The sequence below is a fragment of the Copadichromis virginalis genome, linkage group LG1 (genome assembly GCF_057382275.1).
Source record: "Copadichromis virginalis isolate Kocher_CV1m ecotype Utaka linkage group LG1, C_Virginalis_male_GT1.1, whole genome shotgun sequence".
In the NCBI taxonomy this organism is placed as follows: domain Eukaryota; kingdom Metazoa; phylum Chordata; class Actinopteri; order Cichliformes; family Cichlidae; genus Copadichromis; species Copadichromis virginalis.
The window spans coordinates 13654530-13680127 of record NC_140618.1 but is presented as its reverse complement, the minus strand read 5'-3'; the positions used below and the strand labels follow the sequence as shown (position 1 = coordinate 13680127).

General features: G+C 39.8%; 1 protein-coding gene across 2 annotated transcripts in view; it reads right to left on the bottom strand.

Moving 5' to 3' along the window:
- Positions 1-1167: 1167 nt before the first annotated feature.
- Positions 1168-25598, bottom strand: part of nfatc3a (nuclear factor of activated T cells 3a) — a 61409-nt gene continuing 36978 nt past the window's right edge. For both annotated transcript variants that reach the window (XM_085451659.1, XM_085451651.1), the window contains exons 4-10: positions 24099-24298; positions 23410-23582; positions 22844-22984; positions 18312-18367; positions 18061-18187; positions 14300-15376; positions 1168-4173 (exon numbers count right to left, since the gene is read on the bottom strand). In XM_085451659.1, the coding sequence (XP_085307785.1) occupies positions 4124-4173; positions 14300-15376; positions 18061-18187; positions 18312-18367; positions 22844-22984; positions 23410-23582; positions 24099-24298 (1824 nt within the window). In that variant the 3' untranslated portion in view covers positions 1168-4123. The remainder of the gene's footprint in view (positions 4174-14299; positions 15377-18060; positions 18188-18311; positions 18368-22843; positions 22985-23409; positions 23583-24098; positions 24299-25598) is intronic.

The window sequence follows — 25598 nt, the reverse complement described above, 5'->3', positions numbered from 1 at the left end:
ACTATAATGGTTTCAGAGAAAGTCCGGGACACGAGACTTCGGCTTTGTAACCACATCAGTGCCCGTCCAATCCAACTGGTACCGCTACAAGTCAGTCCCGGATCAGTTTTGCATCCGGGAAACAAAACCCTTCACGTGCTACAAAAAAAATGAGTACACATGTTTTAATAGATCCCGGAAAACTGAATAATTGCTTTGATGCTTCCAGACGGGAAATCAGTTTATTAGCGAATGTAAAACCCAGTCTGCGATTTCAAATACGGACATTAACGCTTTATGATTACAGCTCAAGACATCGACTCAAGTTTACAAGAGGAGACTCAAAAAGAGACGAGCTGATCCTGCTGAAAATCGATGCTGATCACCAGACAACTGAGTTATCAGCAGCTGGTCTGGGTAAAAAAAAAGTAAGATAAGATGTTCATATGTGTTTCCTTTTATTTATCAAGTACAGTAGGCTGCTGTGTAAAAGTCTTGAGCCACCCCTTATTTCTTTATAGTTTGTCAGACAATCATTTCTTAAAATACTCTTTAGTAGTTCTTCTGGCTTTCAAAGTTTCTGCTTTTTTCACGTATTTTCAGTCTGGTACTTGTACCTGACCAGTTTCACGTGAATGTTTTCTTTGTTAAGCCGCTTAACACTCACCTATGAATCATTCAAGACAACAAAAGCAACCTAACCCAGATGAACCAGTGTTGTGTCTAAACTGGATACCTGAAAAAAGCCTGTGTCAAACCCCAAAACAAAAAAAAAAAACTATCAACAGGAGATGAGCAGTATCTCTGAAAGGCATGTCCTTTCAGAAGGAGGAAATTCCAAGACCTGATGCAGGAGCTGAGAGATTAATCTGGTTCTTCAGTTCATCCACCTACGTTCACTGAAGCTTCATCAGAAATGGTCTGAGTGGAGGGATGGGAAGCTTGCCTAAGAGTGTTAAATAAACAAAACTAATATCAAAACACTGATGTTTAAGCTCACTGGAACTGTACAAACTGTGTTTTTGACTTATATATTGAACTTCCAGTTATGTTTACGAATAATGTTTATGAATATTAATAAAATCACTTCACCCATTTACCATTAACTTTGCAAAATATAAAGACAAGTTGTATAAAATAAAGTTGTATCTCAGAGAGATCGATGAAAAAAGTGAGGTGATGCAAAGCCATGGCTGAGCTTTTGGTTTTATTGACATACACTAGAGTCTACAGTATGATGCAAGGTATTATTCCCTTTGAATAATTTCAAAAAGCACTGCAGTCTTAAAAATTACAAAAATTGAAACATACAAAATATACAAGAAATGACAATACAAGGCTTGGTAAACATAAGCTAAACCTGTATTTCCCTTATTATTATATGAGACGCTCATGTCCCCACCTTTTTTAGGAATGACATCCATTTCAAAGTATCAAAAATAGAGTTGTACAGTCTCTGTTGCTTTACTATTATGTAAAGTGGGAACATATTGTTCGGTCTTTGGTTATGACAGACGAGGGCAGCAGCCAGAGTTTACTGTCAATGCTGGTTTTGCTTCTTTTTAGTTTTTTTATTACATTTTTTTTTAATTTTATGGGGTTTTTTTGCTTGTTTTGTTTGTTTTATTTTGTGTTTTTTTGTAGACTCGCGTCTTTCAAACTGCAGAAGCAGCTTTATGCAAAAAAAGCCCAAAACATCTTTTTCCTCCCACCCCACCCTTAAAGTCCACAATTCCCCCTAAAAAAAAAATCAAACAAAAATAACAATAATAGTTACCGACTTATATCTTACGCATAGAAAAATAACAACAACCCAGAACAGCATACAGACACACTGAAAACTGGTTTTCAAACAAGAGTTAAGGCATTCTAATAGTTTACATAGTGACATGATACTCGCACTATCTGAAGGTTCAGTTTTTTTTCTCTGTGAAGTTCATAAGCGACTTTACACCTATTTTATAATCTCCTTTCTCATATATAACATCATATCTCACATTTGCTGTTGTTACAATTTGCATAGCCTAAAATACATGTGTGTGCTTCTCTTGTTGAAAGTAGGACTCTTAAGATTCCTGTCTTCTGTACAGCATATTTGGTACGAACATCAAACACTCATCTGCACACTCACTCAGAACTGAACCTATTAAGATGCTTGCACCGCGTCCTCGGCAAAGCAGGTTGGCTGATGGACGAATCCAGGATGCTAACGGAATCAATCAAGCATCTAAAACACATCTAGAGTCTACTCCTACAGGCATCAAGGTCTTTCTTTTTTGTCTTTTTTCTTATGTAAAGGCATTAGGCAGAGTCTGAATGCATAGCATAATCATTTTCACCTGGAAACTCACTTCAAACCATAATTAAAGAAAACACTCCTGAGCTCTCCTCACCCTTGTCAAGCTTAAGGCAGAAACCAGTGGAAATCTTCAAATCAAAATCAGTATCTGTCTGTTCACATCCACATCATATCTGACTAAAAACCTGCCTGAAGATGCTCTTTCCTCAGGTTTGTTATTGCCGCCGTACAGGCACTGCACATCTGCGAGGAGAGAAAGAATGGGAATGAATAAATCCTGGATGAAGGAGGAGTCTTGGATTGTTATCAGCAAAGACTGATTGTTTTTAATAGAGGGATGTGGGATACCCCCCCGATACATCCGATTCCTGTTTTCTGGAGTCCTGGATTTCAGCTTTCATTGCTAAACAGGGTGCAATACATAAACATCTTTATGCATAAATACTTTCTCATAATTGCTGCCTCAGCTCTCATACCACTAGAAGTATGACTGCTGTTAGGAAACTGAAGGCACACAAAGGGCCCTGGGAGATTTGGGGAAGTGTCAGAGGCAGAAAGCTCTGTGTCTGTGGACCAATGAAAAAACTTCTCTCAAACACCAAAATAATCTGCGTCTTCATGCATCTTCCAACTCTCCCTCATCGGGATTCCTGAAATCACATCCGCATAATCCGAGCCCCATATCAGTTTCTGAAACAGTTAAACTTAAAGCCTGCTGTGCAAAACAACAAAAACAAAAAGCTTTCGCCACCACTGAAAGCTCCTAACTGGTAATAAGGCATTTGTTCAATGTGAAGAAGGCAAAGAAACAGAGGAGAAAGGAGAAGAAAAGCTAGGGTATGGTGGTGTATGGGAATTAATGTACAGATATCTACACGGCTGCAAGATTACAAAAAGTTGTGGAATGTTGCAGATCCGAAAGAGACCGGTGCCACAAGAGCTCGTTCTACCTGCCAGGACCCCGCTCCTCTAAATCTGAATATTTTCATCATTTACAGGAGGGAAAAGAAGGGGAAAAAAAGAGTGGACATCATCATTACAGCAAATTTTACTCACTCAGCCTGACAGCAAAGCTTGGCTAGCAAAGCTTTTTCTGAAATAATTATGGGTGTTCTGATCATTATTAAGCCAATTTCACCTCTTAATTGTTCTGCCACACTTTTGCTGATGTTCAATTAACCCTGAATATTTTATAGCACCCTGGTGCTTAAGAGTGTTGCCTGAGAAATTGGCAACACTGAGAGCACTGCCACAGCCTTCTGGCTCATTGTGATTGTGCACTACTGAGCATCTCTTATTCTCATAAGAAAGGTCAATGCTGGTGAGAGGGCGACGACAGCGCATTAAGTTGTCTCTTGTAGACAAACTTAAAAAAGTTGAGTGCTCAAGACTCACAGAGGTGAGAACTGATTGGTCAGGAAGACTGGGTGCTTTGAAGGGTCACAGACAGCCCTGATCATTAAAGAGCTGAAGAAAAAGAAGGGTTTTTTTTAACGGTTTCTTATTGTTCTCTGACAGTTTTTACCCTGGCTCTAACTTGGCATGGCTACAACATCCTCCTGCTCACTTTTTTTTTTAAATCTGTGTAGTTCAGCATCAAGTTCTCTACACAGGACAAACAGTTTTAAAAGAAATCTGACGAGTGTCTTCTTCAGGCTGGTGAACTTGCAAATCCTTGTGGTTTGGAACAGACTCTCCCAACTGTATTCAGCCGTTGACAACAATCGTCTCTCTTCAACCCCCTTCTTCCATCAGGACCAGCACCCGGACCGGCACCTGGGTCCATACTGGAGGTGAGGAAGTGGCAGGATTTACGAGTTGCAGGGGATTGGCGCAAGGGCCGAGCTACGACTGGTTGGGGGACTGGGACATGTCTCTGTCGATGATCTCATTCACTGTGAAGGGAGACAAACAGAAAAAAAATATTAATAAATATTCAAAACTTTAAATATATTATATTGTCAGAACATTTGCATTTCTTTCCAGCAGAGGTCAGTGCAGTTCCACCCTGAGTTCCTCATAGGACAAAAATAGCAAATTCAAACTGCCAAAAGATTAAAATGGAAAAAGAAAATACTCAAAAAAAAACTGGCAAACACAAAGGTCACAAAGTCATGGCTCTGACGTGAGATATAATCTCTCCTGACATAGCAAATGAGAGAAACTATTCCATTCACTGAATGTGCCAATTCTAAACAGTGTTCAAGTCCAAGAAATGTTAGCAGTTAGCACAGCACATTGACTCCTATAAACACACACTCCTGTGCAGCAGGCCAACCAGCGGGGCCGTCCATTACTTCATTAGAGATTTAATGGTGGTTCAGTACATTTCCTCAGGCCCGTTCATGGGGTGTGTAAGCATGGCAAAAAGGTTGTGTAAAACCAATCTATTGTTAAACACGTTGTTGAGCCCGGAGAGGCACTCAGGCACAGCGAGGTTAATTACTCAACACACTCAGTTAGAGCCTGATTTTAAATAAATAACAAGCAAGTCTTTCTCAGCCTGTTTTCCAGCCAGCCTGAATGGTTGTTTTACATCTGCTGCCTCCATTCAGAACTCACACTGGGACCACAAGAAACACAGCAGGGAGCCAGTAAAAACTCCAGCCGTGAAGTAAATCAGCTTTACTTTGACGTGGTGAGGAAGACATGAGGAAAGAAAGAGTAAGAACACTTTCATTTATTTTAAAATTTATGGAAAATGTGAGGTGAATGTTTCTTTTTTTTTTCCATTCTTACAACATGTATGAGTTCACCTTTTATCCTCTGACTTCTTCATGTGGTTTCCCTAAGTGTTTTAAATGACACGATGACAGGTCAAAAACACAGAGTGTAGAAGACAGGCTCGGCAAACTGGTTTGGGTGGGTGTAGCAAAGACCTCTGGCCCAGTGTGACACCAGCACTCAAAGGCAGATATGTCTGTGCATGCCCATCAAAATGCAGCTCTTCTCCACCCCACTCTGTCCACATGTGCATCTGTAGTGCAAAATCAAGCCCCCACTCCTGAGAAGTTTATAAGCAAATGCTTTACTGTAACTCAGTTAAAATATGTGACAGGGAGCGACTTAGTCATCGATGAGCAAATGAACCAGCCAAGAGCGTTTCTTCAGAAAAAAGAAACCATATTCAAATTTAACAACACGCACACAAACACGCATAAATGCTATAAAGTAATACAAGTGGAGTAAGAAAGCAACACAACCTTAATAAATTCAGCAAAACAAAGAAGTCTTAACATTTATTTTGTTAACCTTTATATCTGTTTCACAGCTTCACCGCCGCCTCCTCAAACTCAAGAGTACTTCAAGTTCATTTTTTCAAACTGAACACATGATTGTCTGTCACAGTCTGTCATGGGACCAGAAGCGCAATTTAGTGCCTTGGTGTACTTTATTTGTGTTTTCTGCTGTTCGCTTTTGTGTCTGGCCACCATCACTCACATCATCCTGTTAGCGTGGGAGGCTCTTCCTTTCCCATGTCAACCATGTTCACACACACACGCGCGCGCACACTCTCACACTCACAGCAACACCACGCACTTATGAGACTACCGTGTGATTATCAAAGCAAACATTTACCTTTGAGCATACAGTCTAACTTTGACGTATAACATGCAAGTGGACTGGTTCATTGCTTTGTCACATAATTCCTCATGTGAAATAAAGCTCTGATGGAGGACCACAGATCTCCTTTAAAGGCCGTGACCTTTTGAAAGACAAGTGCTGCAGCTGGGCTCAAAATAAACTGCATCTTACAGCTGTTAAAGGACCGCCAGAGCAGCAGCTGTATTGATAAAATGACACAGCTATAGACTGAGTTTCTTTTATTTCTGTAACACCAGTTTAATGAAGTTCAATAAAGGTTTAACATTTGACTTCTTGCATTTTTAATCCAGATCAAATTTAGAATATATCTTAATAGCACTTAACTACACTAAACGTAATTAAATTGCTTTTAGTGTGTAAGAAAAATTATGACTGTGAGCACTGATGGATCAAATTAGAGGTACACATTACAGAGTTGCGCTTACAGGCCTTCTGCACAGCTAAAGCGTTATGTGGTAAGCTCTGTTTATTCAAGGGAGTGAATCTGCCCTAATACCACAGGAATATGAGCAACATAGTGTGAAGTGCGACAGACCGACATTAAGTGGGCGTCTGCAAAAACTCATCACTTTCCGCTGTACTGATTAGATTGTTGCATGGGCAAACATTAATCTATCAACCGATAAATACGTAAGAAGAGACAAAAAAAAAGAAAAAAGGAATTAGCATAAAAATTCACAAAACCCAGCTAAAGTTTACACTTATTCCGCTCATTTCGATTCAATTTGTTCTCGCTCTCTTTCAAAAAACAAACAAAAAAAAACAACAACCCTCTAGTGAGGTTTCCCAAAATGAACTTTCAGAAATATTTTCATGAGGCTTCGGTCTCGATATTACATCAGCGCTCGATGCAAATTTGGACAATTTCGTGTGGGGCCGTCGGAAATAAGCAGAACTTATTTTGGAAGAGATTTTCCATCTCAAAAGAGACATACAACGGAAAAGGAGTTTACTCCACCTCTGCCCATTTACGATTCTTTTCTGTTTCCCTTCTCATTCAATTCAACAAACTACTTGGAACAGCTTCAGTTTCATAACAAAAGTTCTAACGTGTGGACTAAAAACTAGAGCTAGCAGGTCAGTAAACCAAAACGCTTATCTCTAAGGAGAACAAGGCCAAAACCAAAGCAACAGTAAGCAACTGAGCAATCATCGCAGTCTGTAAAAATAAAACGTTTCCCTCATCACTGAGCAACAGATAATCTATGCTTCAATTTAACCTGGAGCTCCACACATCAATAACCAGAAGTGAAACAGAGGTTTGAGTCGCGCATAAGCTATGACTAGTTTCATATGCCATAGTATTTTCTCAGGTTTACTGGTATTGTTCATGACGGTGCAACAGAAAACCAGTGATTCAGCGGTGCCTGTCGTAGTAACTGTGGCTCTGAATGTCTCAGCCGAAGGGAGATCCTCTGCAGATGACTGGGAGGGGGGCTCCCTAGTCAAAATATACATCTGCAGTCAGCCTACTACCATTACTACAGTTACTCCTACTTGTAAAGGCTACAATCAGATCACTCAATCCTCTGGGAGCTAACAGATTTAAATCTTTTAACTGACTGAAAAGAACAAAAGAAACCCATGAAGTGCTGCCTCCTCTCTTAATCATCGATTGCGTTGCACGATTAAAGATGTTAACTTAGAGGGAGGACAATTTTTCCAGTCACCATGCATGCAGACCTTTTTTCTCATCCAATCTTTAGCAATACACTGTTGTGTAGTTTCCAGCACAAATACGAAAGAAGTTTGTTTTTGAATGCAGGAGAAAGAGAAAACTCTTTGTGTTAAGCACCACTACTGTCTGCCCGTAGGCTCGGTAAGAGTCACAACGAGCTAGAAGGTCCAGAATATTATAGATATTACCTCAAACCCAGGGGGGAAAAAAGCGTGGCTACAAAATGTCAGGCAGATTTTAAATCTTAGAAATAAACTGCTAAGTGAGAAATGAATTTGTTGTCAGATTTGCATATTGTGATTGAAGTGGTATCAGGGGCTCTGTTAAATTTCCCTGAAAGGAGGTTTCACATCTAGCAGGAGACCACTGTGACTGGGTTAGCTCACGTTTCTAAAGTGCATGTCAAAAGCATAGGCATATTGAAAAGATTTCCAAAATGCAAAACAGAAGTGAAACAGGCAGATGGTCATTCAGTACGATAAACATGTCTTCTGTCGAAATGGAAAGTGGGTAATTATCAAAACTCTTTATGACACACTGAAAAACATTCCCTGACCCAGGAATTAAAAACATTACCCTGGCAGTGCGGCTTAAGCAAATAGCTCAAAGTTTGAGTGATTCTTTGGTCCAGCAAATGAAGACAACATGCCACAATGGAAAATACTGGCGCAAAGGGAACAGAGGGAAGCAAGACTCGGTTTGCCTGCAACAGGGAATATCAAAGCACACAGTTTCCACTTGCAGGGCCCTGTAATGACATGCACACATCCTCACAAAGCCTCGTCTATGAGAGCAAACTTTAAGTAAAAGAGCCACTGACTGATCACACACATTGGAAATAGACGGTCAGTTGATAGAACTGGTATTGAAATCTTCCAGGCCTGCTCCGGAAAAGTCTTCCCCCCCCTTTTATTTCCATTTACCCTTCATCTCAGCTGCTTCTCTGTGATCCCTTTATGCTTCATTTTAATTTTACTTCTGGAGTGAGTGAGTGGGTGGGTGAGGGCACAGAGCATACCGGAGAAGCTTTTTACAAAGTCTCAGTTTCTCAAAGTCACTCATCTCTGTGAATCATCTGTGGATTTCCCATTTGATCTAACGGTAAGTGATTCGCAAGACTCTCGCCTTTCAACGAGGACACAGAATTGTGGTTCCACTTAGCGGATGACCGGAAGACAGTTTTAAAACAGAAACCACTGGAGTTTGAATGGCCACTTGGGGGGCATCTCCAAAACCCACACCACTAATAAAATGTATAAACTATTGTTTTGTTTTTTTGTTTTCTTCATTTAAACTGTCATTTTCTACCAGCTGCAAGCTGAACTAAAACAACAGATTTAGAGCTTTTTCCCCACTTCAATTTTCAAAAAAAGTGACATCTTCAAATACTTTCATTAGCAAGTCTAACATCCAAAGATATTTCAGGAGCAAAGCAGGAAATCTTTTAGATTTAAGAACAAACAGAAGAAATTTATTTTTCCTGTAATATTTTGGCTACCAACAGGAATGCAGCGGCAACGTAGCATCAACAGGCTAAAGTGACTCACCGAAAGCTCACGGGCACAAACACACACAAAAGCTTGCAAACACACATTTCCACAGCATTACAAGGGGAGTGAAAACTGCTTTACTACAATCTGTCAAGTCCTTACTTGTGCAGCATGAAAATGTGGTGACTAGTATTAGTTTTCCAGTTGAGCACCAATGCTCCATACCTGGCTTAAGAGCACAAAAAACAGACTGTCAACAAAGCAACAGAGAAAAAAAACAATGAAAAAACCTTAACCATAAAAGCAGCAGTACTACTTTCCTAAATAATATCATATATGCATATTTAAAAAAACAAAACAAAACAAAAAAACAACGTACGAGCTAAACTACTTTTATTACCACAGAGGGACTTCTAGGCTTTCCCTTCTTCTAACGAAAAATGCAGCAACTGGCACCGTCTCCATACCAGGTTGCGTCTGCCAAGACATCTGCATTAAACTCTTTAAGACCCTAATTGTGTGGAAAGATGACACAGAAAGTCCTTTTCCACTTGTTTGAGGGGAAAAGACCAGCAAATGTTTGCCATTGTTTTTAAAGAGCAGCGGTGGCATTTAATGGAAATCTATTTTCCTTTCACTGCTTACAGCGTTTATGCCAGCAAATCAGGAGTTTGGGGTTATTCGTGTTATTCTTCTGCCTAATGGCAGTATGAAGTCTCTAACTCTAATGTGTTAGAGACTTCATACTGTCACACAAAACAACTAATTTCTTTCTGTGTTTTCATGAAAAAAAATAATGTTCTGCAAATGACTTAAATCTGTTTGTGATGGCGACTCGACAAATTAACTTTTCATTCCAAGAAAAAATATCAATGAATTACAGCTTAGAAAAGGACCCAAAGACAAAAAGGTATTTGAAAGTCTAATTTTATGTTTAATTTCATTTAAGAGAAAGCTGTAGCTGTATTTCTCAAAGTTAAAATCCAATATTTACTGGCTTTCCCCCCCTTGGAGGGCCAACTGCTGAGAAACAGTCTTTTTGGATTACTTGGTCAGTGGCCAGTTCACCACTTTTTTTTTTTAATTACAAACTTTCCAGTTCTCAGCTATTTGTAGCATTCATGGTGCACACATCATTTGCAGGATGCACATCATGAAATGACTTTAAATAAACAAATGACAGTTTATCATTTAGAGATAAGCAAAATGGGAAGTCGTTGGTTTCGGTGGCATTATAACATGCCTCTCATTACCTGGTACATACCAAATTATTTCTGTCTGCTAATATGAAACTACAACAGCTGGTGAATTCACAAAGACTGGAAACGGGAAAAAATTGTTTTCTGTGAAAGTAATCCATCTGCTAGCACCTTCACACATGACTTAACAGCAGATTATCTTTCTGTTAAAGAAACAAGTATCACTTTCATTTGGACATTAAGTGCAGACTTCATGAAGTGGCCCAGTAACTGAACTCTGTAAACTCTGTATGCATGTGTGAAGCAGCACTACTGAGCTGGTGGGTGGATTTTGTCACATAATGGTATAGACAGTCTAGCTGCTCCATAACCCAACTCTATTATGAAAGCTAAGCTAAGCCAACCTAGTGCTGCATTCACCATCACACTGAACATAGAAGAAGAGATTAGTGGTGCTCTTTAGATAACGAGCAAGAACATTTTTTAGTGCAAAAATGTTGCTTAGCAGATAAATCTGTGTGGACCAACAAAGATGGAGCAAAAAAATAAAAACTAAATCTCCCAACGTGAAGATTTTTCTTCCACCACAAAATGCTTTTTGTCCTTTTAGCAACAGCTGGTGAAACTTTTTCATTTGTATGTAGTCTCTTTCCTTGTAAACACAGAAAAACAGAACAATAAAAACATATATTTAAAGATGGACACTGCCTGGCATATTTGATGACATCCACAGGATGATACGTGTCGCTCAATGTGCATGTTTCTGTGTCTTTACTGTGCCAGTGTCTCTGCCTCGAGGAGTGCAAGCAGCAGGGCTCTGCCTAATATTAACCCTCAAAGCCATAGCTCACAGTTTGGGGCAGCTATGAAATTGGGCAGGGCAGCGCAGACAAAAGACCGGCTTTGTTGTGGACACACGCTGCGTGCAGTGTCGACACTACAGCAACTGCTCACATGCAAACAAAGCCAATAACACACATGCTATTCTTTCCCAGCTGTGCTCTGCAAACATAAAGACAGTCACGTGCAGATTAATTAGTTAAGTGCACAGGTTGGCAGCAAAACAGCTTCAGACTCTGTCACCATGACCACTATGCATTCTTTAAGCCGCTACCATGCTCATACAGTCACCAAACAAACGTGTATCTATAGATGCTTGGAAAACCTGCCTGACAATCTCACGGATTATAAACCTATTAACCTATTAATCACGTATACGACACCTAAATGGAAACTATAATTCATTTTCTGGTTAAAGTTCTGATAAATCTTGCTCTATACACCAAATTTGTTATAAAAAAACAGTGTCTTTGATCATTTTCCATTAAGACACCACCCAATTATATTCTGTTCTGTTTTGATTCAGACATCAAAGCAGTAGAAAAGCTCCACATTTTAGAAACACTCTGTTAAATCTCTTGTTGCTTTTACATTGAGAAGATACTTCTTTGCTTTTGTGGCTTATGGTCTTTCACTGCAAAGCCTAATAAAAATAAAGCATGGCTGCCCCTGTATCACAAAGAAGCAATTGTTATCTATGTAATTTTTATATACATCTTAAGTGCTGTTTCTCCAAAAATACACTTCTGTGTTTAGACAGGAATGAAAATTTCAAATGTGCATTACACATTGTACATAATCATTAAATTATTCAGTTTACACTTCAATTTAATTTCAGATTCCAAGAACATTTCAGATTGAACGTCTCAGTTGAGTGACCCTGCAGTGGGTTTGGATTCAGGACTTGTCTGTCCATCTGTCTGTCAGTCTGTCTTCTCACCTCCTGTGTCTCCTGCTCTGTACGGGCAGGCACACACACACACACACACACACACACACACACACACACCTCCACAATATCAAAAAGATGCACACAAACACAAAACACACAATCTCTCCCTAACACACGCACCAAGACACACATCTCGCGCATGCTATGGTGTGCGTCACAAGTGCCATCTGCTTGCTAATCAGAGCAGTTTTCTACACATTTGTATTCCCTCTTCTATCGCCGACTTCAGTCTATGGTAGTACAGCAAAAGTTGAGCTTAAGTGTGATGGACATCCATGCAAAAATAGTGAGTCTATATTAAACCAGTCTGAGAACAAACTCTTCTAAACACAAGACGCATTTTATCAGAAAACAAATGATAATTATGTACAAGTGTTCAAAAGTCATAATTTTAGATTTATTTTTTTTTTCAAATTATGAAACCAGAATGCAGGTTTATCGCCACGCTTCATGAATTCATAAACCCTTGTGGTAAAATTTGTGTTCATCCTGATCTGCCTGTCTGCCAAACTGGGGTGTATGTGGTCTACTTAAGAGAGTGTGCTGCGACCTCCTAAAACTCAGAGCCGGGTAAAAACTCCACATTTCTACTTCAAAACATGGCCTACAGAGCTGGGCTGGCACAGAAAGCTATTTTTAGCCACAGGCTCAAAGGGAGAGCTTACATTCCCGTCTGAACTGTGTCACTCACAAACTTTTCTCACACTTTTTTTCAAATAAGAGATTGAGTACATGCAGCTACTTTCAAAGTGACTGTGTCTCCGTGTTTGACAGGGGCAGAGGCTGAATAAAACTGCGCTAAAGTTTCATGAAGAAAAAAAAAGCAGCTAAACAGACTTCATGTGTGCACATGAATGAGGCTGTGAAAAGGGAATAGCTATATGTATTCTTAAGTTTTATGCACTATAGAACGCCACCAGCTGTTCACACGACTTACTGCGAGCAGTGCTGTGTTAATGAGACTGACCCTTTCTAGAACGCAGTATCACACTTCCCTTACATAGCCTTGCCAGGCTACTTATTAACCCTAAATCTTCAGAACTCTCATTTGAATATGTCAGTAGTGGTAACACAACCTACAGATAAGGAGGTAGGTGACTTAGAACGGTGTGGATTAACATATTTTAGGATGAGAAGTTCATGGATGAGAGAAAAAAAAAAGGTGCTAAATGCATGTGCTGACTTCATGGTCAATTGTTAAGTCAACAAGTTCTTCTGAGCATGCTAATTAGAGTTGTTAGTGCAGGTACACACACGCTCAAGTACACACAAGCACACACAGGATGTAATTACTGCAGCAGCACACAAACGTAGTCGTCGTGTTCCAGCCACAGTCTTTGCAAGTAGCACAAAATGATGCAATCCTCTCCCTGCCTTCAGCTCCAAGAAGCCAAAACATTCAAAATGTAATTAATCTCCAAACTGCTGCCACAGATACAGAAGCTCTGCAGTCCACAATTAGACCCTTTAATACGATACTACAGCTATCAGTCTTATTGTGTCTATGTTACCCAATACGAAGTCACAAGACCCCTCAGTAATGAACCTGTGTACACAACTGTGCACTGCAGTGACAGATGAAACACTATCACTGTTATCAGGCATCAAGGTTTCAGCCTCTTGAAAATATAACAACTGGTGCTGTGTATTGTTTTACATCATCAGGTACAAATTTATCTTGTGCGTCACATATTGTAGGGTAAATTTAATCCCTGAGCGGTCCCTTGTTTCAGACTGAAAATGAGATTGATCACAGATGGTTGTGCTCTAAATATCTTGTGTAAAAGGATAGGAAAATGTGATAATGAGAGTTGAAGGCTGGACTGACAGAAAACTGAGTGAGAGTCAAAGACGCATAGTTACACACAGAACAAAACAGGGTTGCAGAGAGAAAGAAGCATGGTTAAAATAATAATAATAATAATAATAATAATAATAATAATAATTTTAAAAAAAATAGAAATTACTATTTTTACACTATTACTCCATCAACCTTTAATTTTTTATTTCAGATTGCTTTGTCTGTTTTGTGTTACCGGTACTTCTGAAAGACAGTCAAATTTGAATGAGTTCAGCTCTTTCTTTTTACGTAATGACAGTTAAAATTGTAAAGGCAGCTAGTTCTAAACATTGAACTTTCTCCCAAAGGTTACACGTGTTTCACTGTTTATTAAAATACAAGGTAGCCACTGAGCCTAGGCAATAAAAACTAAACCCACAGGAAATGTTTTAAGAATATAAGGTCATACATCTCACCATCATCCAGTGTGATGTCCTGTAAGCCAATGGAGCGGAAGGTGGGCTCCCTGTCCTCTGGCTCCTGTTTAATACTCAGCCTCTCCCCATCTGATTGGAAGGGCCCCTGAGGGCTTAGAGGATGAACCAGAGGCCCCACTCCTGCCGGAGAAAGGCTAGTCATGACTGGGCTTGTAGCCTGGGGAGAAAGTTGTCCTGAATGTTGCTGTTGGAGTGGCCCCAGGGGGCTGCCGCCTGAGGTGGGTGAAGATGAGGTGGGAGACTGGTACGGCAATGAGTGGAGCTGAGGAGAAGAAGGCCCAGAGTGGGGAGAGGGCACCATCCTTGGAGGAGGGGCGCTGGACGTTGTGGGACATGATGCTGATCTTTGACTAACTGGGTGATAGCCCATGGCCCTTTGCAGTGGTGTGGAGTGCTGCCCTGTTAGGGGGTGTCCACCTGGGGAGGGCACCTGGGTGGGAGAGCAGTGATAGCTTCCCAGCGTTTGGAGATGTGAGCATGAGGGAGGAAAGAGGGGTTGCTGGCTCTGTGGGGAACCCTCAATGGGGTTGGTTGTTGAAGAGGATGGAGCGGTTGGTGAGGAACAAGGGGAGGAGGGGTACAACATTCCCATGCCCATTGGGTGTGATGTTGCACTGGGGCTCTGCTGAAATGGCATCCTCTCATAGCCCTGAGGAGAAAGGCTGGGCTGGCCGTTGAAGGGCAGGCTGTGACCATGAGTGTGCTGCATGGGCTGGTAGGAAGAATGAGGAGGAACAGAAAGGGGAGCAGAGTTCGGGTGGTACGTCATTTGGCAGTCTGCAGGGGGGTGATGCAAAATGCGACCCTGGAGCTGGGGCAGGTGCTGGAAAGATGGGGAGCCCAGGGAGGGGCAGGGGGTCTGCACGGGTAGCAGGCCAGGTCCGGAGCCCGTGGCCAGGCCATGAGGGGAGCTGGACAGAAGGTTATCCGATGGGTGGCCCAGCTCAGGAGAAGGCAGCTGGGTGCGCACCAGACTGCCAGCAGGTGCCCGGGGCATGGAAATAGGAGGTACCGCAGGAAGGTCCAGCTCGTCTCTGTGCTCCTGTTTAACCATAACTAAAGGGACAGAGGTACACACAGACAGGAGGAAGGGAAATGAGAAAAATCACACAGTCAGTCATGTCTGCCAACCAAACACAGCAAGAACATAGATAAAAGCAATATATGCATTTATCAAGCCAGAGTGTTGCCGTATCAACAATATCACTGCTATTTTTGCTTCAGGTACAGTAGTCCAAGGACCTAAACCAGCTACAAAAGTGAGTTGCATTTTTAAGTTTTTCCACATTTTCAGGTCCCACTAGTTTCCTCAGAATTGTGGTTTAAGGCTGAAAGTAGACTAAAAGACCCTTAAAGCTATATAAAATTAAAAAAAAAAAAAACTCCCAAATTTTTTATACTAAATGGGGCCATTTCCTTTTACTGTGACAGCTTAGAGCACTGCTATGCCAATCAGTAACCTATTTCCCAATCTGGTGCCTAGTGACAGTGAGTTTTATTTTTATCCAGCTCTGAATCAGAGAGAGAGCATATGTTGTCAGTCTGGCTGCCATCATGTGAAGTGTTGTGTGGGAAGAAGAGCTGAATGCCCCCCAGCCCGGATCAGACCAACAGAACCAACGAGTTCACTGACTGTGCTTTTAATCACTTTCTGGGATTAAAAGGCAAGAGGCACAGTAACGTTGCTTTTAAACTTGAAATGGCTTGAAAAGGAGCCAGGGAATACAAATATAAACAGTATATGAATAAGCTCAAGATGTTTTCATCTTTTATTTTCCGAAATTTATAAAAAATTTAGTCCAAATACGTGAGATTTATCCCCGTTACCTGAATGACAATGCAGCGATTTCAAAAACCAAAACAGAAACAAAGGTTATTTGTTCATCAGTTTTTCTCCAAGTTTTCTCAGAACACATTCTTAAATTGGGCCAGGGCCTCTGCAGCAGCCCATGATGAAACATGAAACCGACTGATTAGCAGATTTCTTTTTTCTATTTTTGCCACAATAAAGGAGGCGGTGTCCGTGGTGACACTAGTGGTGTCAGCGACCCATCTTGACTGACTGAGCAGGGTTATTCTACTCTGCTGTAATTGGCTGAACTAATCTGTCAACGGGGAAAACAGGAACTGCCTGTGCAGAGTGGGCGTGCTTGCAAACAGAAAGGCTGGGTGGGTGGATGGGCAAGGCTGCTTATACACATAAACACACACACACACAAACACAATTATACACACTGCTGCGGTGAAAGTAAGGGTTTGGATGTGTTGCACAAAATGCTCACATGTCAATATATTCCGCCAACTATGTTTTCAGTTTGACTTGCTTTATGAGGGAAAAAAAAAAACACAATAACAATATCTAATAACAAGACATAAATTTGATCCGAAAAAGGATTTGAAATATTGAAGAAACTTTAACAATAAAACGTTAAGACTGAGTTCCTTAACGTTTTAAGAAAAATAAGTACACTTCACAGTGTAACTCACACTCAATGTATAATAAAAGTTTCCTGGATAGCAAAAGATCTGTATCATGCAAATGCAGTGCATGTCAGAAAAAAAAAACAAAACCAAAAAACGGTTGGCTCTGGATTGAGAAAGCTTTACAAAATAAACAGTTGGCAGGTGTTAATGTTATTGTTAGTGGAAGAGCCCTCTCTAAACCACAGCAATGCTTTCTTTGGAGAGAGAAAGAAAGAAACGAGGTTAGCAAAGCCCCCGTGGAGAAGCGTGCAACATGATGTTTTAAACTTTTGTCATTAACTTGGGGGTGTCACACAAGCGTGGAGCAATGCCAAATAATGCTTAAAGTATTACCTCACATTGCAAAAATATTAAATGAAGTAATTGTGTACTTTCTTAATTAAGAAAAAAAAAACGTTATTCAATTCAATTCAATTTTATTTATATAGCGCCAAATCACAACATAAGTCGCCTCAAGGCGCTTCATAGATATTATGAATCTAGACTCTAAAAAAAGCCCATCTGTGTTTACAAATATGTTCAAACGCTTTTTTACATACGTTTATTAACGTCAAAAAACACAAAATCTTTGATAAGCTACAAGACATTTAGTATTACAACAGTACGTGCAATCTGCAGTATTATCTGAACATTTTCTATTAGTCTGACACAAACTGAAGGTAAAATGCTTTTACTTTCACTATGTGCCCAATTCCTCATGTGGTCCTTTAGTCTAAAACACCATCAAATCAGATTAAACATCAATTAAACTCAGTAACTAATTAAGTAATTAGGTAACTAGAATAATGCTGATTTTTTTGGTTAATAAAAAAACCCATAACAATTCCAATAGCCTGTGCAACACTACTTCCTTTTACATCGTCACCAAGTCATAATAGCACCTTGAATTCTGTCTTGACTAATGAAGACTTTCATTTATAATTACAGGTCTAATTAATACATTTCTGTATCATTTGTAGAAACTAAAAATGCTGGTTAAACAGAAATCTTGAAGTAAACTATGATCATCACCTTCATCTAATATTTGTTTTTCACTTCCTAGATTGGATTGTGGATCAGACTTTAGTCTGCTCCAAAAATACCATGGTGTTAACAGTCCTGATGGATTGTGTGATCTTAATGTGCAGAAATGGCCCAAACTCCTCAAAACTAAATTTAAGATACATTTTTAAAGCTCTTTCTTTCTCAATCTGTTCTTAAGACTTTTAAGGACCCTTAGCCGCTCTGTTAAAAAACACAAGAATATTTCAACTCACCTGAAAGGTAAGTGAAGCGTTGTGATTGGCTCCTTTTCCGCTTGCCATTGCAGACATAGAACTGCACCTGCACGGCTGAGCTCACGCTCTTACTGTGGTACGGAGGGACCTCCACCACAATGCATGACTACAAAAACATTGAGACTTTTTGTCATGAAACATATCACAAAGTTAAAAGCACTGTGGAAAGAAAAAAAACATAATGTAACTACAAAGTCAAAGAAAAATAAAAGTAAATAAATACTACTTACACCTTGAGTTTTCTCATGGATTATTTTTGCCTCAACTTCCCATTGTGGTCGTCCATCTGGAACGAATGGTTTAGAATTTTTTTTAAAAAAAGGAAAAGGCTGCATAAAGAAGCAAGAGACTTTAGATTGACAGAGATTGTAATGTCAAAGTAAAAATTCTTGAATACACATAAAAGGGACTCCCAAGGTTGTTTTTGAATTTTTGAAATCATCAGCACTGTCTCAAAATGAAAATGAAACTGCACACATTAGGTTATACTAATATATCAAAAAATCATCAACTGCTCCTGAGTGGCAGCCCGGCTAAAAACAACAAAGTGAAGCAGAGTTTCGGTGAAGAATTTACTGAGAACTTGTGTGCGTGAATCATGGAGGCTAAGCTATAATGGTGAAGCAGACAGCATCAGTTTATCGCATCACTACAATACCGCTTCAGGCCAAACACAACTTGAATCATTGCGACTTTGAAATACACTAAAAGAGGGATATAAAATACAGCGAGAAAATTATTAACTAACTAAAACGGCAGGCTATACATGATCACTACTGACTAAAGCACTTTAATTCAGAGACTTTAAAGTAAGTTGTTTTGAAACTTGTTTTGCAGAGTCTTTGTATTTTCAGCCTTCTTAAGTATGGCTCAAAAAGAGCCAAAGGTCTTGGAAAAGTAAAAATTTCAGTTTACTCAGAATATCAGGAGACGTCAAAATGATGTAGATTTAAAAGCCCAAAAGCCTTACGAAGAAAATCTGGCTTCTGAGCCTTTAGTAATCCAAATATCATGCTGTTTGTCTTGCCTGGTTAAAATTATGGAGAAAGCAGTGGAATAGTTGTATTTATTCTAACATAAGTAAGTGCCAGGTTTCTGGCTGGAAAACCTCTTTTCCAGCTTTCCTATGAGGGATCTAATTATTTGGCCAGACACCTATGAGGGCAGCTGCTTGAAGGGAAGCAGCTGGGGTGAAAACACTGACAAGTTTGGACTCTGGCTGGAAGAAATCAGTCACTGCATCATTCAGAAGAATATGAACTGTGACAAATAAATTACTCAATTGCCTTTTAGCTTATGTTAATTTGCAGTTACTTTTTTCAGGACGTATGTCTGTGAAGGTTCTGAGAACCTTTTTTCAGGGCGCCTACATGGTGCAAGTAAAATGTGCACCTGCATAGCCTCTTCCACAAAAACCAAAGGATTCCCCCAAATACCACTTTCAGGCATCTGCAACAAGTCTGCAGAGAGGCCTAACCTACATGTAGATCCCAGCAAACTAAGCAGTCTTAGAGGCCTAAGAGGCAGTCTTAGAGTCATTGTAACATATTCTACCAAAATCAACTATGGGTTTTAGAAGGTATTCTGATCACACAGAACATTAGCCTTACTTGTAGTAAGCACAAAAGACAGATTCACTTGATTGCAAAAGAAGAGCTTAACCTGTTGATAAAAAGAGAATTTTTTCCCCCCTCAGTGAAGAAAATGACCTTGAATGCCTTTGAAGCCGACAGCAGTGCATTACAGCAGCACAGCATGTTGACATTCAACAGGCAGCAGCAAGGGCCCCACATGCTCTGTCAGACAACAAGCTTCGACAGGAGCCTCATACCACCACCGAGACAATAACTCGGTTCATCGAGACACCCTGCACACTCCAGACAGAGGGAAAGAACATGCTCTGATTGTGCTGGGAGACAGAATAAAAATATAAAGGGTGATTGCTTTTTATATTGCAACTGTGGGCTTTTTCTTTTTAAGAAGCTACAGCTGAAACACTGGAGTAACCAGGCTGTATTTGAAACAATTCAAGGTAGCCTTTAAAGTCAAACCCCTTCTATAAACAGTCATGCTTGTAAAAACTGACTCATACCAGTTATGGACTCAGTTTAACATCAGTATTTGACAAAGAGTAGCAACAACAAATACATATGTGTAAATTAGTGTAATTGTGTTTCCATCTCCAATTATTGTATATTGCATTAAATTAACAAAAAACAAGATTCATACTAAAACTGTGCAAAACCTAACAAACCTAAACATCTATCTGCTTTAATAGGCTCTCACTCCAACTCAGATATAGATTGGATCTGTATCCGTTTATAGTAAACTTACTTAGTAGCATCTTGCAATGTAAGTAAGAGTGACAGTGGGCAAATCTCTAGTTTTTCATAAATCTGTTGTCCCTCAATTATGAGAAGCCGTGGAAAAATATCTGTCATTGCCTCTCTTTTTTCTTCCATTCCAATACTTACTCCAATCAGTGTTTTTCTGCACTAAAAGCAGGCGGATTAGTCATAATCAGGTAGATCGTTTACACAAACCCAATCAACATTATTGCCCTCTCTCCTTTCATATTTTTCTTCCACAGTCCACTGCGTTCATGCACCAGCTTTTCTCCCTACCCAAGATGTGCCTCTTGAAGGTTTCCACATTTCTATGCTATGCTTCACCTGGTACACCTTAAAGAGCTAAACACATTCCTCCAGGCAGCTTTTTTTGTCCTTAATTTTTTTTTTCAGAATGCCTCTCACTCACTCACTCACTCACTCACTCACTCACTCACTCACAGAAACATCACTCAACCTTTCTGCCGTGTGTGAACTTGATTCTGTAGCTCTTCATCACAAAAGTGCCTCAGGCAAGCAGAGACTGGCTCAACAAAACTCATGCATTTAAAATTTCCATCCCAAGTAACAGCTATTATATTTGTTGTTATAGAGTCATGTATAAAAGAGAGAAAGGATAAGGAAGAGAAAGAGGCCCACTTAACAGAGACTGGATGAATACCATGGGGGTTTAACTGAGGCTACATGTACAACGCGTTTTCATTGTAAAACAATGTTTTAAATGCAAAAGCTCTCTTTCTAAATGTGGGGCAAAGTGTGTGCATGAGTAAATCAGGAATCAGAGGGTTGGTTTATGTAATAAATACTACAGTAGATGAACAGCAATAACAAAAAGACCAGAGATTTCTTTGTTTGGACAGACAATGAGGTGGAAGTGTACTAATGGCATTTAAAAAAGAGGACTTACACACGCAGGGTGAAATCAAGCAATGTACAGTATGTGTGCCTAGCTATACTATCATGGCTATATTAAGACTGACGAGACCTGTGCAATTGTCTGAACAAGTCTCAGTTTCTTGCTGCACAGACTAAGCCACAATCTTGGATTTTTCAAACTAAACCCAGACCAGAATCACTTTTGGTTAAAGTCATTTAGTGGGTCTTGAAATACCAGATTAGTGAGGGCTGAGGCAAAGGTAATAAAAGTTGCATGCTTTAAATCAAAATGATCTGGATGTAGCTATATCCTGAGTATTTTTTTTCAGCCTAGATAGATATATAGACACTATCAATCCCACAAGGGAATCTTTAGTATTTATTAAACTAATACATTTTCGTTATAGAATTTTACATTCATCTTGTTCCCCACACTCACATACTCTTTACACGACACCAGTATTATTTAGTAGTGTAGCAAGTTTTTGTCACTTGCATACCAAATGCAAGCCCAGTTGATTGTCATTATTGTAGATGCAGAGATGTCCCCATCTCCACTGCTCTTTAGCTTTAGCAGTTCATGTTTGCTGACAGATGACGGACTAAACTAACTGTGGCATGTATTGTACACTTGAGTCTGTAGGTGTTTTTCATGCCATCAACATTACAAAAATCACTTTGCTGCACAAAAATAATTTAAACATTTTAATCGTTTCAATTACAGTGTTTGAGTATATAACGGATGGGTGATTAACAAAACAAACAGTTTGAGGGTGGGGTCCTGCTGCAGTGATTTGATCTTTATTTAAAAATAAAAAAAAGAATGATATCAACGCTATAATCTGCCGCAATAACACTTATTGTGGCAGATTATAGCATTGATATTATTCTTTTTTTTTATTTTTAAACAAAGATCAAATCAGTGACAACTGCAACATAAGCACGAATGATGATGTACTAATTGTTTAAGTGTTAATAAAAATTATGTTTAAAATGTTTATTATGTTTAAAAAATACTGCAAGCACAACTAACCAACTCACATAACCTGTTTGGAATTTAACAAATTAGCTTGTTGGAACAAGAAATTCCCTGAGGCTAATATAATGATAGCTGTGAATGTAGCTGAGAAGTGACGCAGAAACATTAACAACACTGTTAAAAGAAGTCAGGAATAATTTTACGCTTTTGTAATATATACTGATTTCTCCCGATATTGTCTTTTTTCGAGAAAACAGAGGTCACGGTCTAGTAACAGCACAGAAAATGTGTAATACAAATGCAGAATAAGCACAAGACCTCTCGCAATAATGCATAAAACGTGGGTTTATATGATCTCACCGGGAAGAATATCCCACTGTAAATGATAGAAGAGTAGGTTTGGTCTGTGACTAAAACTATACAGATCGAAATGACACATTTAATGTTTTACTCATGGTGGCTTGTAAAAAGCATGAAATATTTTTGCACACACATTTGGCACGCATTAATTCTGCAGGGGTGGTTCAAGGCTAAGCTGCTGTGCGAACACAAAACTTACCAGGGCCTTTCTCCAGGAAGATGACCTTAGACTCTGGGAAAAAGTTGGCACCAGTGATGACCATCTCTTCTCCCCCGCTGACCAGACAGCTGGTCAGGCTGGATTTCTCCACCTGGGGTAGTTCCTGAGCTGACCGCTGGGCTGGAAGTGGGATAGAAAGGGTTGAGGAGAGAATGGTTATTTGTTGAGCTGTATTATAAGTGACCTTATGTTATATAAGGTATAACATAAAGATAGAACAGACTGTAGATTTAAAACCTCTCTGAAAGCCTACGTATAAAAGAAGAATTATGTATTATATATTTTTGTAGGTCTTTGTAGCTTTATAGATAACCAGGCTAGAAGGGAAGAGAAAAAACTGAGCACATTTACATTTTTAACAGTTATCAAACATTCTTATCTAAAGTAACCACAGCAGATCAAATCTTAAATTGCTGCAAGCTTGCTAATAAACAAGTGTGTATGTGAGAAGGTTTGTGTGTTTCTATCTTTGTATCTTTCCTGTTCTGGCTTTCTGAATGAATATTTTTATGTGTGTAAGCTGAGTTTAGGAAGCAGACACTCACAACACTCCACAGGAATGGAGGCAGCCTGCAGCGACAGCACCTTCCCATTGGGTTGAGGGATGTGCACTCTGAACACCACGCGGACCCGTGTGTTCTTTCTTCCGATATCCGTCTCCCCCTTCCGCAGCTCAATGTCTGAGTTCCGCAACTTAAGTATGCCAGCACAGTCGATACTGCAGGGTAATGGGAAAATAGTTGGCCCAATACAGCACCACCGGGATAGCAAGCATCTAAGACATATTTAAGTAGTAAAGGCCTAGGAGTGATAAAAACCAACCACAAGCCCAGCAGGGGATTGGCAACAAGAAGCCGGGTTGTAATTGCTCAAACTGTTGAAATTAAAAATGCCTGTGAATATGATTTATTACAAGTGTAAATGACAAAATCCCTTCCCATTAATTCCAATGTAAATGAAACCAGGTCTTATATAAATTAATCATTCTGCTGTTATAGGGATCCTAAATTTATTAATAAAATTAGGTTCTCTGCTCCATGGGAAACACTCAAATTTTCCTTCGGCCCCCGACCCTCCTGTTGGTTTAAATTAAGAAAATCTAAAAAATCCCCTTTTATGATTATACATAGTTGTAATATCTTCCAAAGAGGTTATTTTTCATTGGACATGACTTCCTTCATGGTGGTAAACTCATAACTAAGTAATGCAACCCTGAAGTGGTCTTGACATTTACCTGGCTGACATGTTGTTTTCAGGGAGGAGAGGAATTTCGAGAACTTTGGTGCTTGAGACCATAATTTCTTGGCTGGCTGTGGCTACGGTTTTCCCAGTGATCCGGTGCACCTGGTAGAAGGCGTGCGGCCTCAAGTAACGGTCATCTGCTGTTCCAATGAACATCTGCAGGTTGATGGGCTTCTCATTGTAGCCAATTAGCTGACACAGACAGAGACAGAAACACAGAACAAAAACAGATGTTAGTCCTTGGGTTCCAGATGAGAGGTGCTAACAAAAGAATACTCTTCATTTCCACTGCCTTAAGAAGCAACCTTTTCTGGAATTAATCTTATTGACAGGTCCAGGATGTTGTGATATTTCTGGCAGAGCCACTGGAGATTTGTCTAACACTCTGGCCTCCCACCAGTCTGACACTGATGTTTTCAACTAATTGACTTCTAATTTTTTCCCTCTGCATACCCGCTCATCATTGACAAGTAAACCTCATGTACTCAGCTGTTTCAAGACAAAAAAAAAAGTTGTATTTCTACAGTAGTACCACATTAATAATTAATGGTGTACAAATTACCGTAACTGCCAAGATGCTAAATCAAACGAGTTTTAAGAAAAAACATAACCAAAAAATCCGATCTGTGTGATACTAGTTGAGATTTCAAAAAAAGGTTAATACAAATCAATGGCTTTTTGAATGTAGTGGTTGATGAATACCAAACTGGTGAGGGGCAATGCTCTTTGGCTGTCCTTCGAGAGCTAGAGCTCTGGTTTGAACTCAAACAGGTGAGATGTCTGATGAAGTAAAAGTGTTGTAGGTTGGGTAGAGACAAGGGAAAGATGGAAAGGAGAGCAAAACCTTTCCTGCTCATAGGGACAGAAAAAAAATACACAGACTGCACAATCCCACTACTGTTGTAATGTTGTACTTGGCAGACTCCGTGACGGCAGGATGGCACCCCCCTTTATACGCACTCCCACCATACTGCCTCACAAGTCCACACCTCCAGCTCAGATGGAGGGCAGCCCATTGAGGTTAACAGAAAAGAACAAGGCCTTTCATTGCTGTTTCACCCCAGGAACTGCCAAGCCTCAACCCCACCACAGCTGGCTGTTGAACCCTTCCTCCCTGCAGGTTTGCGTCATACACCGCTGTGTCAATGCCTGGTACAGAGTGTTTGGTGCATTGACAGAGAGAAAGTGGGTGTAGCTTGGGATCTGTCGTATGCTCTTCCAAAAGTAGCTAAAATAAAATGACTGAAATCGGTCACCATCAGGAACAAATGTACCTAAATAACAACAGAGAGCAGGCACTGATGCAGGATTGTCTCTGTGTTTTTAGGCTGACTTTATCTGAAGCCAATTTTAAAACTACATTAGTTCAAAGAAGTATTTCCAGCATTCTTAAAAGGTAAACTGGATCCAGTGGTGAGATCTGTGTTATGGGAATTGTTGTCATTAGATGCATCTTCCTCTCTTTTGCTGTTAATTGCTGCTTCTGAGATTT